Source organism: Mastigoproctus giganteus, chromosome 7 (assembly GCF_048544385.1).
Source record: "Mastigoproctus giganteus isolate SK-2022 chromosome 7, ASM4854438v1, whole genome shotgun sequence".
In the NCBI taxonomy this organism is placed as follows: domain Eukaryota; kingdom Metazoa; phylum Arthropoda; class Arachnida; order Uropygi; family Thelyphonidae; genus Mastigoproctus; species Mastigoproctus giganteus.
The window spans coordinates 90,567,211-90,580,211 of NC_143581.1; the positions used below are offsets into that span (position 1 = coordinate 90,567,211).

At 37.2% G+C, this 13,001-nt stretch overlaps 1 protein-coding gene across 2 annotated transcripts in view; it reads left to right on the plus strand.

The window, feature by feature from the left end:
• The window catches only part of ecd (ecdysoneless cell cycle regulator), a 152,480-nt gene that overhangs the window by 43,784 nt on the left and 95,695 nt on the right, over window positions 1-13,001 (plus strand). For both annotated transcript variants that reach the window (XM_090377004.1, XM_090377005.1), the window contains exon 5: window positions 3,406-3,547. In XM_090377004.1, coding sequence (XP_090233130.1) covers window positions 3,406-3,547 — 142 coding nt within the window. The remainder of the gene's footprint in view (window positions 1-3,405; window positions 3,548-13,001) is intronic.

A 13,001-nucleotide genomic window follows, 5' to 3' on the forward strand; every position in this document is an offset into this window, starting at 1 on the left:
ATAGTAAAGAAATGAAAGAAAGAAATCACAATATATATTTTAAAAAAATTAAATTATACACAATGTACAAATAAAAATAGATAAATATATTGTCATATATCCCACAACCCTATTGTCATTATGAAGAATCAACCACTAGAATTGCTTGTAAAGGCAACAACTGAGCTTCTGTTTCTAATGTAAAGCATATGCCAAAGCATGATTAAAAAATTGTGAAATAGGGAGAATTTTTTCACTCTACATTAAACCCTCGATTTAATGGACTAATAGGGGAAAAGGGGTGTCCGTTAATGCCGAAAGTCTGTTAAATCGAATGTAACCTGGGGGGGACATTTTTTATTGTTCTTAATGTAAAAAAAAAAAAAAAAAAAAGATTTAATACAGTACTGTACAATATAAAATTATGTTGCAATTTGGCCATTGATTTATGGATATCAGAAACTGTTTTTTTATGCCGTAAATTTCACAAACACGTGCTACCGAGATGCTTTGTTCTTATTTTTCAATTAACTCTAATTTCTGTGCCACATTTAAGTTCATATGCTTTCTTTTAACTCCTGTATCACTTGATGCCATTTTAAATTGTAAGGATTACAAAATTATTTAATAAATAAAGTCACAATTCGGAAATCATAGAAACACTCTGCATACAACCTGACCGTGCAATAGCTTGAGGCAGACTGAGACCAAAACAAAGCGAGTCGGTAGACCTGCAGTTTAGTGTCCTGAGTCACGTGCAGCTCGCAAGTCACCACCTGCTCTCATCTGTTACCTGTAATTTGGAAAAACAGCTATTTGAACACGTTTTCAGAAAGAATAAAAAACAATTTCCTGAATTTGATTATAAAAGTAAAAGTAGGTAATTTTCAAAACAATGATGGAAATAGGTAATTATTATTAATTTTTAATTAATAACAACACTGAAGTTTTGTATAACCTAAAAAAAAAAATAATATGGTCGAGATTAATATGTACATTACCGTATTATTATTTGTCCAGTCCGTGAAATCCATTATATCGGGGTCTGTTAAATCGAGGCGCCTCCGTGGGCAGGAACAGCAGTGCGTAACACATGCTTCTTGATTAGACCGGGGTTCGAGCCCGTGATCACTTCCCGTGAGGACGCAGAAAGGTCAGGGAATGACCATCGCATAACCTCAGAGCAATATGGCCTTAGTTGCTAATGCTCCTAAAAAAAAAAAAAAAAAGACACCAAACAACAACCACCGTTAAATCGAGGGTTTACTGTATTTCTGTCTTTTTTTATATATATATATATATATATATATATATATATATTTTATTTTTTTATATAGTATTTAGTTGAATAGTCTTGGTGGGGGGGGGGAATTCACTGTCCAGAGAATTTTCTTCTGGACAGTGACATTACTTTAAAGTAGCGTCCTCCTAAGGGCTTACCAGGACATATCCATGCAGCTGTGATATGGGTTTGTGTAGCACCTATTCCACATTACTTCTTATGGTGCACAGGTGGCATAATTTAACCTATTGGTACAAAAGTTTGAGAATATTCTGAATATCCTAAAATTTTTGAATATTCTGAACTTTGAAATGGATTGGAGTAACCGCTCCATATATACAGAAATGTCACTGAAGATGGGTTGGAGCTGTTATGGAATTAAAGGCCAAATTCATTGTAAGGCGCCTAGGGATATATGCTTTTGATTTTACTTTTAGTTTTCAAGGGATACCTAGACATCAAAAACATATTCATTTATATATTGAACTGTTGGTTGCAGGAGGCTTTCCCAAGGTCTGTTAATAAAATACTTTATTTCCTACAACATCAATTTTGGTATTTTTGAATAGACATGTAATCATTTGACATTGTAACATATCTGTTAGTGTTTTTATTATTGTCATTTTGACTACTTCCTATACTTTATTTTATATCAAGCACATGGAGTGGGGGGAACAGCTATTTTTTTCTACTGTGAGTTTGCTATAAAATAACCAATAGTTTTATTAACCTTGTTAATATTTTTTAATTGCAAATAGATTCATTATTTGTCAATAATGGTTTTGTAACTATATACATGCTTTACTTTATTAATTGTTTTTATACACTGCCCTACCAAAAATAGAGACCATACCTAATAGCATATAGGATCCATCTATGACAGCAGCAATCCTTGGTACAGATTCATCTAAGTGTGCACAACTGTTTTTGGCAGTGTTATCCATTCATTTCAATGGTCAGTGTTGTCTGTCTTGGATATTGCCATTTCAGATTCTTATTATTATTTATATTATTTTCTTATTATATTATTCATGTATGGCAACTGCATGAGTCATGGCAAATGCTACATTATCTGTGGTGTGTCCAATACCATTTATGCATTATAATTCATGCCTTCTGGGTTGTAGCATTGTCTTGAAATAGTCTGTACATCATTATTATGAGATAAATCTGGTTCACAAGAATGTTTGGGTACTCTCTGTCCAGGTGATCCATCCATAATAATGACAAGATTCACTATATCATGGACACAGTCACTATACGAAACCCCAGTAGCATGCGCAGAGGACTAGGTTCATTTGGGATCCTTTGGTTTCTGTAGATTTTTCAACACCCTCATTCATCCACTGCACTAAACCGTGTGAACTGTGATTTGTCTGACTCTGACTGTATTACTCGTTTGTAGTGCTTCATCTATTGTTGCCAGTGAATTTATTTGTTCTGGGTAAACTCTGCCATACAGCTATGTAAACTTACTGTCTTGAATCCATTTCCACCAGTGGGTAGAAATGGATTTTGATGCCATCTGATGCTGAAGATTTTAATGTAATATTGCCCTCTAGATTCTGTGTACTGATAGGCCAGACATCTGCTGTTCCCATCATGCAGAATTCTTCAGACTGAACTTGTTCTCGATGCAATTTTGTCTGACTAGCTACTGCCCAAAGACCCTGTAAACTGTACTGAAACATGGGTAAACTCTGCTACTGCCTGTAACAATGCTCCCATTGCACAAACACCTAGAATCATTCCTTTCATGAGGCTACTGATGTTACCATGCTTTTTTAGTGGTTCACTTTTCATGGCTCCACTGAGATACTATAACCCTTGTTATAGATTTCTCATTTCATGTGACCCAGCAAATTGTGGGCTATTTTATTTATCAGTGACAGGAATATATGCTGATATTGGAATTTTTTTATTTATTTATTTTTTATTGTACTAGGTGGTTCCTGCCATCCATTATCATACAGGTTAAAATTTGGAATTCCACGAATTCCATACAGAAAATGCAGAGAATGAGGTGTGATAACCCGCAAACGGCATCATGCAGATAATTTTTTTTTTCTCTAATAATTTGGTAGGACAGTGTGCAAACAACATTCTGAATTTAATCATGCTTCCTAATTGTTTTCCAAAAACAGCTATCCACAACAAATAAAAACACTTCAGCATAGGGCTCACTGTTATGTTCCTGCTGCAATAGTTGTTCTTTTGAAGCACAAACCATCATTATTGTCAGCTGCTGTTCAGGCTTTTTATCTGAGGGATCCCATTGACATGAAAGTAAATGTTTTTAAAATATTAAAATTAAAAACATTTTTTAAATGTTGAATATCCTAGATCACTGTTTCGCAGTTTTTTTAACTTTGGCATAAAAATGTTCTTATAGATATGCTATTGGTTTCAGTGAACAGTATTCTACTTCAGCCATTCTTAATGATACACCTTGTATAGAATTATAAAAGTGCATTGCACTTTTTATTGCTTTACTTCCCCCCTCCCCCCCTGTCTAAATTCACATATGACACTCTGAGACAAGGTTTGAGAGCTATTGATTTAGAATTCTGTTTACAGTGCTGAAGTCATATAATTGTAGTTTTTGTTTTAAATATCTCTAAAGTCTGTGATCAGTATAGTTAAAAGTGATTAACATGCATTAGTTGCAGTCGTCAATCAGAAATTTGAATAAACATAAGACTATGCAGGTTGTCTAATATGGTGTTTTGTGCAAATTTTTTACTTTTTATTTTTATTTCAGTACAAAGTGAAACATCGAATGTTTAGTATCCACAAATATTACGTATAGCAACATGCATGCAATTGTATGTGCACGTGCACTCTGTTATTTCTAAAAAATAGAAAGGGGGGAAAAAAGGCCTGCATCTGATTCATTTTATTTAATGTCTGACAAAATTTTGCACCGTCACAGATGGAAAAGCTGCTTTTTTTTTTTTTTTTTTATGAAAACCCCAAACATGAGAGGTATTAGAACCTATAGTACTTAGTAACATGCTTGGATTGAACGTTGAGAAGACGAAAGAAGATATTTGTTTACATTAGACTTGAACTTCTGCAGACTGTAATTTTCCGGAAATACGTATGCAGGAAGGTTGATCCAGAAAAAAGCAGTTTAATGAATAAACGAGGAAGATGAAAAGTTGGTTCTGTGAGTTTGAAGTTGGACAGTATATGGATGTTGGCTTGTGGCGGCACGTGTTCGGAGTGTTTTGAAAGAGAGAGTGGGAATTGTAGAAGCCAAATCAGAAGAACAGTGCCTATGGAAGTATCTGTAGAAAAGGCATGCAGCAGAAACAGTACATCTATTAGACAGCAAATGGAGAGACTCTGTTAGAGATGAGTCATTAATTAACCTAACTGCCCTCTTCTGAATGGAATCTAGAATCCTGGGAGAGGTTTTGGGGGCACCGCCCCAGATGTGGGAACAATATTCCATGGTAGGGCAGATTCGCGATTTGTACAGAGTGAACAGCTGTTTGGAAGAAAAGTAATGCCGAGAGCAAAAGAGAAAACCAAGTTTTTTAGATGCAGAGGAAGCAATATTTGTAAAGTGCTTGTGCAAAGACAGATTAGAAGTCAGGGTAATCCCCAAAAGAGATATATCATCTTGTCTAGAAATCGGAGTGTCACCAAAGATAAGCATAGGAGTAGAAGAATCCTTTTTGCAAGATAAAAGACAAGCCTGAGTTTTAGAAGGATTGAAATCAACTAAGTTGTCTTTATCCCACTGGAGAATTACCTGGAGATCGGCATTTAAGGAATTGGTAGCGGATATTCGAGAAGTTGAAGCCGATTGAGCAGGCAAGGTTTCTCAAATGGAAAGTGGAATGCAATGTACTGTCATCGGCAGAACTATAGGTAGGATTTCCAGTCAATAGAAGAAGGTTATTATTATATGAGAGGAAAAGAGTGGGGGAAAGAACTGAACCTTGGGGGACACCAGCATTAGTGCAGAAGTTAGAAGACAGAGAGCCATCTACCATCACCTTCAGTGAGTGATCAGAGAGAAAACTGGGTAACCAATTACAAAAAACAGATGACAAACCATAAGATGGAAGCTTGTTTAGACCTTTATGCCAAACACGATCGAAAGCCTTTGAGATGTCAAGAGCAACTGCTCGTGTTTCACCGAACATTTCTGGTGAATTTATCCGTAAATGGTTAACATAGGACAGAATATCACCAGTGGATCGACACTGAAGGAATTTATACTGGCGATTGTTGATCAGACGGAAGGTTTCTAGGTAGTTTAAGAGTTGACGGTTAATTGATTTCTCCATTACTTTAGAAAGAGTAATTGCAATGGAATTGTAATTGGATGGGAAGGATTTGTCACTCTTTTTAGGAACTGGCTGGATATGAGCAAATTTCCAAGCAGAAGGAAAAACACCTTTGGAATAAGAAAGTGAAAAAAGGCGGCAAAGAACAGGAGTAAGTTCAGGAGCACAGGTTTTGAGAACAAGTGGAGAAATATCATCGGGACCTTGGGCTTTCTTAGCATCGAGATTCATCAAAATCCTTCTGATATCCTTTTGATGGAAGACCACAGGAGGCATTGAATGGAGCGTGTTGGGAGTGGTGGGAGGTGTTTTACCAAGATCATTAATTACATGAGTTGGAAGAAAAATGGGATGCTAGCAGGTCAGCTTTATCCTTGGCTGAAGTGACAACAGAACCATCTGGTTTTCACAGAGGTGAGAGCAGAGATGGGCAAAAGTTGTGGCCAATAGCTTTGGCAAGAGACCAGAATGCTCGGTTACCATTAGGGCAGGAAGCAAGTTTTCTACTCTTAGCCTGTTCAAATTCTAGTTTGGACTGATTAATAACTGCTTTACAATTGTTGCGAGCTTTGGTGTGTAGGCAGAAAATGAACCTGAAGAATTGGAAACAAGCCAATTATGATATGCAACATTCTTCTCTTGAACAGCCTTAGCACATTTATTGGAAAACCAAGGTGTAGATAAAGGAAGAGATTTTAAAGTGGAGTGTGGGATAAAGGATTCCATTGCTACAAAAATAATTTCACTGACACGATATGAGCAAACGTTGACATCAGAAGTTGTGAAACAGTAATCCGACCAAGGAAAAGAAATCTTGCAGGTTATCCCATTTTGCATTCTTGTAATGCCAAACAACACGAGGTTAGGAAGAGACATGAGATAAAGGTTCCATTGGAGAAGAAACAATCACCAAGTTGTGATCTGAGGTGCCTAAATGACCATTCACTTCGATCGTGTACTTAGAAGGATTGTTTGTGAGAAAAGATCAAGCGTGTTGGCTGTATGGTTAGGATTGTCCCGTGTTCTTGTAGGTAAATGAGCAATCAGTGAAAAGGTATTATTGTATTTTTGACAAGCATTAAATGGGTCAGTAGCTTGTTCATAGGTTTACATGTTTCGGGTTAAAAAAAAAAAAAAAAAGTGATGCAGCTTTTATTCTAAGAACGCAAATAATCAGACTCTTCTGCTCTACCCCTTTTGTGCAACCACTGAAGTTACGTTAAGTAGAGACAGTTTCGCTTAACCTTTAGTACACTAGTATCGCACAATTTAACAAATATGTTTATTTTTTTTCTTTTTAAACTCCCCCCCCCCCCCCAAAGACAAGGAGTCATGCTCTGTTTACTTTCCAATGTCAAAGGCCCCATCAAGTAACCTATTGATATGCTTGTAGTCATTAACTCTCCTCAAACAAACAGCAAGACAAAGCTACCTGTATTCAACAACACCCGGACTATTAGCATATCACCTTGATCTAATGATTAAGCCTAAATCATTGTACTTTGGCTGAATGCCCAGTGGCATTTGCTGCTAGAATGCATCATTATCAATTGCAAAAGCCTCAGCATCTCGACCAGCTGGGTTGATGTGACTAGAAAACGGAAGCCAGCTGGAGTTGTATACATTAAAATTACCTCACTGTTAGGAAAGTTGAACTGGAGAAAGTCAAGTTGCAAAGAGAGGAAGTCAAAGAGCTCCAACTGATTAGTGGAGTTGGGAGAACGGTAGAAACAACAGATGAATTTGACAGAATGAGGTAGAGAGAGATTCTAAGCCAGAGATGATTGAAAAGAGGAGATTCCAAATTACCAAGTCTCTGACAGGGAATAAAGGAACAGACATATGCACAAGGTACCACCTTTGAGGGGAAAAGTTTTATACAGCGAATAATTTGGGCAAGTGAGATGAGCAGTAGTTGAATCAACCGATAACTGAGATTTTTCAGATAAAGTATGTGGCGTTTGGCAGACTGCAAGTGGAAATGGACATCGTTGAGATTAGAATTGAGACCACGTATATTTGTGAAATGAACTAGGAATTGTTTGTTAGGTTTAGATCTTTTTGCAGATACGCTTACTCTATTAGTTTGACAATTCATGGTGTATTCAATAGTAAGAAAAAGTGGGGGGGGGACATTCTGTATGAAGTAATGAAATTTTTGGATATGGCGTACACATGGTAAGAATATACTCAGATCCTTGACATAACGTGGCCTCGGCAATGCCCCCTGCATACACTCAACTTGTACTCCCTCCAGTCACTGTCTGGCAGAGTAGAAGTACCAAGATTATACACTAGCTGATCCAGAAGCCTCCTAAAGAGTTACCAATAGGTTCGGTCTGGTGTACTAACTAGCGGCCGGCCTGTGAATACTATTTTAGAGCCTCGAAATGTAAGGAAGATTGGTTCTCACCATGATGATCATCATAACCTCAAAAGTCATCAGTCATACTACATGATGGAAGGGTTGACTGGAACTGAGCTGTGGAGACTAAACATGGCTTCCACCATTTCAAGCCTCCAATAAGCAAAGTGGTGGTATTGCACCAGTTGATGAGAGTCATCTACCACCTAGTATTGCCTGGTAACACAGAGGGGCAGCATTCGTCCATTTGGTGTGGGTGCCACACCTCGACCCCTGCTTATGTTGGTTCACATCTGGCTGGTCACCCACAGTGTGCTTGTGCATGGGAGTTATGCCCAGGAATACTAACAGTCCCACTATCGTGAAGGTGTAAGCAGAGGATTTGGCTTTCACAGACCGCCCGGATTTTGCTGAAATTGGATCCACTTGACTTGAGTGTCACCTGAATATCAGTTCCATCAGCATTTTAGACTCCCAGGTAGCAAGTACAGCTTGTCTGTCATATCTGAGAGAATGTCTGTGACAACCTCAAGGACCAAATTTTTTGGAATTCCGATTGCTTATTGCCATGGATATTGCCATGTTAGTACTAGTAATGGCATATAATGCTAGAAAGAAAGCTCATAAAACATCAGCCAAAAAAAAAAAAAAAAAAACACTTCCCACATTGCCTGCCCATTTCCTCCAATAATTTGTTCAGTTCTTCCTTGAAATTGTTCAAACTACCCACTAGCTGAATGCAAACCTCTGCACATTTCTCATGCAACCATCCTTCCTCAGTTTGAATTTATGTCCCCTCACATGTGTAGACTGATAAGAAGAATGCAATCAGCATTGACCTTGCCCATTCACCCAAATCCTTAAACACCTCAATTAGATCACCTCACAGGTGCCTAGTCTCCAGATGCTGCAGTTGGTACAGCTGAAGTCTTTCTTGGTAAGACAACTACCCTTCACCATTCTCATTGCCCTTCTCTGCACCTGCAGATCTACATCCTTCTTAAAACGGGGCCTCCAGACCTGTACATAGTACTCAAGATGCAGCCTAACCATTGTCTTGTACAATGAGATAATCATCTCCTTATCCCTGCTAGAAAAATTCCTATATATCATTGACAAAACCCCATGAGCTGTCCTGGCAGCCTGTCTGCATTACTCAGAGAACTTCATATCCAACTGCCCAATTAACCTCAGGTATTTTTCATTTTCCACTTCCCTGAGTGTAGTACCACACTGTTGTAAATTCATTTGGGATTACTGCTACCCATTTAACATTGACAAATGCAGTACCTCTCATTTGTGAATATTGAACTTTAACTGCCATTTCTCAGCCCATCTGCCTAATTTTTCTAGATCTTGTTGCAGTAGTGTACCTTGATTACTGTTATTAATCACTCTGTCAACCTTTTTATCAGACTAACAAACTTTGTATGCTAAGGTTGGTTACCTTTGTACATGTCCAAGCATCATATACAATGTATACATATTAGTCATTTGTGTACTTTGCTGCATGCTTCAGCAGAAGTAAAAGTCGGATTTTGTCCCATTCACCTCTTAAAGTGGTGGTAACTACTGCTTTATCTTGATGACAAAGGTTTTTGCCAACTCATGAACAGTAATATTTTATATCATCTATGCCTGAAGCAAAATTTTACTCTAAATTTACTGTTTATGTGGACAGTGGCTAATACTAATTAGCCATTGTCTAAGTAAATTTAGAGTAAAATTTTCTCTAACTTATTCCAGAAGTTGAGTGACTCAATCTTATTCTCAAATTCTGCTTAAGAGAATTCCAGAGAGGCATTCAGTTGATTTAAGACTGGGACTCTGGATTAGCCAAGGCAAGTTTGCTTGTGTTTTTCTTAAACTGCTGTTTTATTAATTTGTCTCTGTGATACAGCCACTATTCACAGAATTCATACTACCAGTAGGGAGAACTGTCCAAGATGCCAGAGTAAGTATTAGCATTATGGTTCACAATAAATAATAGGCAACCCAGAGGGCCAAGCAATTTTCTTGAGCTACATATAGAATGATTTTTCTGAGTGATTTAGTTCCGTTTTATTTCTAGTGCCATTCTCTCTTCAGTTCATTGTAAGTGGTTCTATACTTAAAAAATTTCAAGTAAGAACTCAGTAAGGAAATCACCTTTCTTTTCTTAATATATTTTTAATTTCTTTACTAACAAACTAACCTCTCTAGCTGCTTGGTCACTAAGTGACACTGCTCCTGTCTTCCTGTGGCAAGGACAGAAACCTGAGAGGAAATAGTAATCCTTAGAGAGTGAAAGCAAATACCATTACCCCAACAATGAGAATATTCAGCTGCAAACACCCCTTGAAGCAGTTACAATATGCAGTATTATTGGAATTACCTTTACAATAGTTTCACACCTAATCATACATGTGTAAAGACTGAAGATTTAGTTAACCAATTACCCACTCCATTCTGCTTGATGTGGGACTTCAGTGGGCACCATCCTCTGAGGTTCTCTCCATTTATACAGCAAGAACTTAAAACTCTTAAACACATGTATTCATTTGCCCACAGGGACTACTTCTGAAATCGATCTCGCCATCTGTTTCCCCTGCTCTTTTTCCTATTCTTGATTGATACAGATAATTCAAGAATCCCTATAACAGTGATCGTTATTCAGTGTTTGTCACCTATTAATACAGTGGTTTTCAACCTTTTTTTTAATAACGGCACCCCTAAGTCATTTATTTTATTTTGAGGCAACCTACTCAATTTTCTGCCAGGTAGATCTGATTTTCTCTCTCTCTCTCTCTCTCTCTCTCTCTCTCTCTCTCTCTCTCTCTCTCTGTGTGTGTGTGTATATATATATATATATAATATTAAAAAATATATAGAGGTACAAATTAAACATCAATTATAGATTACCACAAAATAAAGACACTGTACACCTTTTTATAATGAAAGAAACATATACATTTTTAAAAAAATAAGTTTAAGTAACTTAAACCCAAATTATGTGATACCCCTGGAATGTTGTTGTGGCACCCCGGTTGAAAACCACTGTATTAACAAATGGTTTACTGCAAACTACAGCAGTGGACAAAAAAAAAACTACATCACCTTTAAAAAAGTAACATTTGTAGTGAAAGGTATAAGATATTGTTTGATTACAGTCATTTTTTTGTCGCAAAGCAAAGGTATTGCATCAGATAACGCTTCTATTGCATCAGACAGTAATTGCAAGGTAATGCATCAGCCGTTTCTATAAATACAGTATTGGAAAGGTATACATGCTCATTAGTATCCTGTTTTGCAGATGTGTAAGCATGGCTCCATATGTTCAATTGACAGCAAGAAAAAAAAGTGTAGCTGTTGCTCTGTCCCAGGAAGGGTTTTTCTATACGTGCTATCGCTGATAAAATAGGCTGGCACACCTAATCATACACCTGTCAACAGTATCTCGAGTGCTGAAATTAAAGCTTGAAACCAGTGATTTGAAGAGAAGACCTGGATCAGGCCGTAAGAGAGTAACTACGCCTTCCCAAGATTGATATCTGAAATGGCTATGCCTTCTTAATCACCATGCTACTGCTCCTGATCTAAAACTGGACTTTGAGATGGCCTCTGGTGTTGAAACAAGTGCATGAACTGTCCAAAGACAGTTTTTGGAATGTGGTCTGCATGCCTGTCGGCCCAAAAAAAAGCCTTTGTTGACCCAAGAAACGAGGAAGAAGCAACTTTCTTGAGCTAAAACACATTTCACGGACAAAAGAGCAATGGGACACTGTTGTCTTTTCTGATGAATTGGAATTTAACCTGTATGACTCGGATGGGAAGCGATATGTCAGAAGACGAAAATTGGAGGCATACCATCCTGACTGCATAACACCGACTCAAGTCCCCTGCCAGAAACCTACACTGCTATCTTGGAGGAGTGCCTGAAACCCGTTATTAGGGATCACCACAAAGAAGTCCAAAACTGCATTTTTAAACACTACTCAGCACCTTGCCACACATCAAAATTTGTAAGTTTTATGCTATTTAGATTTAATTATGAGTTTGTCTTCTTGTCTCACAAGGCTTAAAACATACTTACACCAATGTTTTCCCTCGTTTTTCTCCCTTAAAGTGCAGTCATACCTCAGAAATACTGACATTACAGTGTTGGACTGGCCTGGTCCAGATTTGAATCCTATTGAAAATTGCTGGTACATAATGTTGTCTAATGCTCAGAAGAAGCCAACAAGTAAAATTCAGATGCAGAAGAGCATTGTAAGGTGTATCATGAAAGTGGGCAACCATATATCCAGAAGTTAATTAACTCTATGCCAGATTGTTTCAAAGCTGTAATTTCAGCTCGAGGAGGAACAACAAAATATTGGACTTATTTTTCTGATTTACAGTACATAATACTATTACATTAACTTGTCATTTCAGTTTGTTCATGTAAATGCAATAAAATGTATGTTTGGTTAAATGCAAATTTCACGTGAAAGAAATCATACAAATTGCCATTTGCATGATTTCTCATATTTCCATTATGCATTTTACCCTTTGGGAATATATTTATGGCAATTAGGTATATCAGGTGGAGTGTTTTTATTGGATTTCATTCACAAAGATATATATCCCATCTAACAAATGCATTTTGAACATTTCTGCAACCCACAATGCATCACAAAACACATTATTTGCAAAATTCACAAGTAATGCAGTTTTTTTGTCTGCCACTGTATAAGAGTGGAAAAAAATGGAAATTTTGCAAAGCAAAATGGGAAAAATACCAATGTGCTGCTCTTTAGATGAGCAAGCCATAATATGTTCTGATATTAATAGTGCTGTCACAAAGGATAATCTCTGCAGCAAATATTGCAGTGCCAAAGACAAACAGTCAGTGCTATAAACATAAACAGTGGTGGAATGAAGGCATTAGAGCAGTGTTTCTCAACTTGTGTGCCGCAAGATGCTTCAGGTGTGCTGCAGAAAATGCAAATAAAAAAAAATTAATAAATCCGAGTTTTATAATAAAAATTAATTCAAATAAAAAAATTGTTTATATACGCTGCACTGATTCCAGCTCCTTCCAGCAGTCAATGTG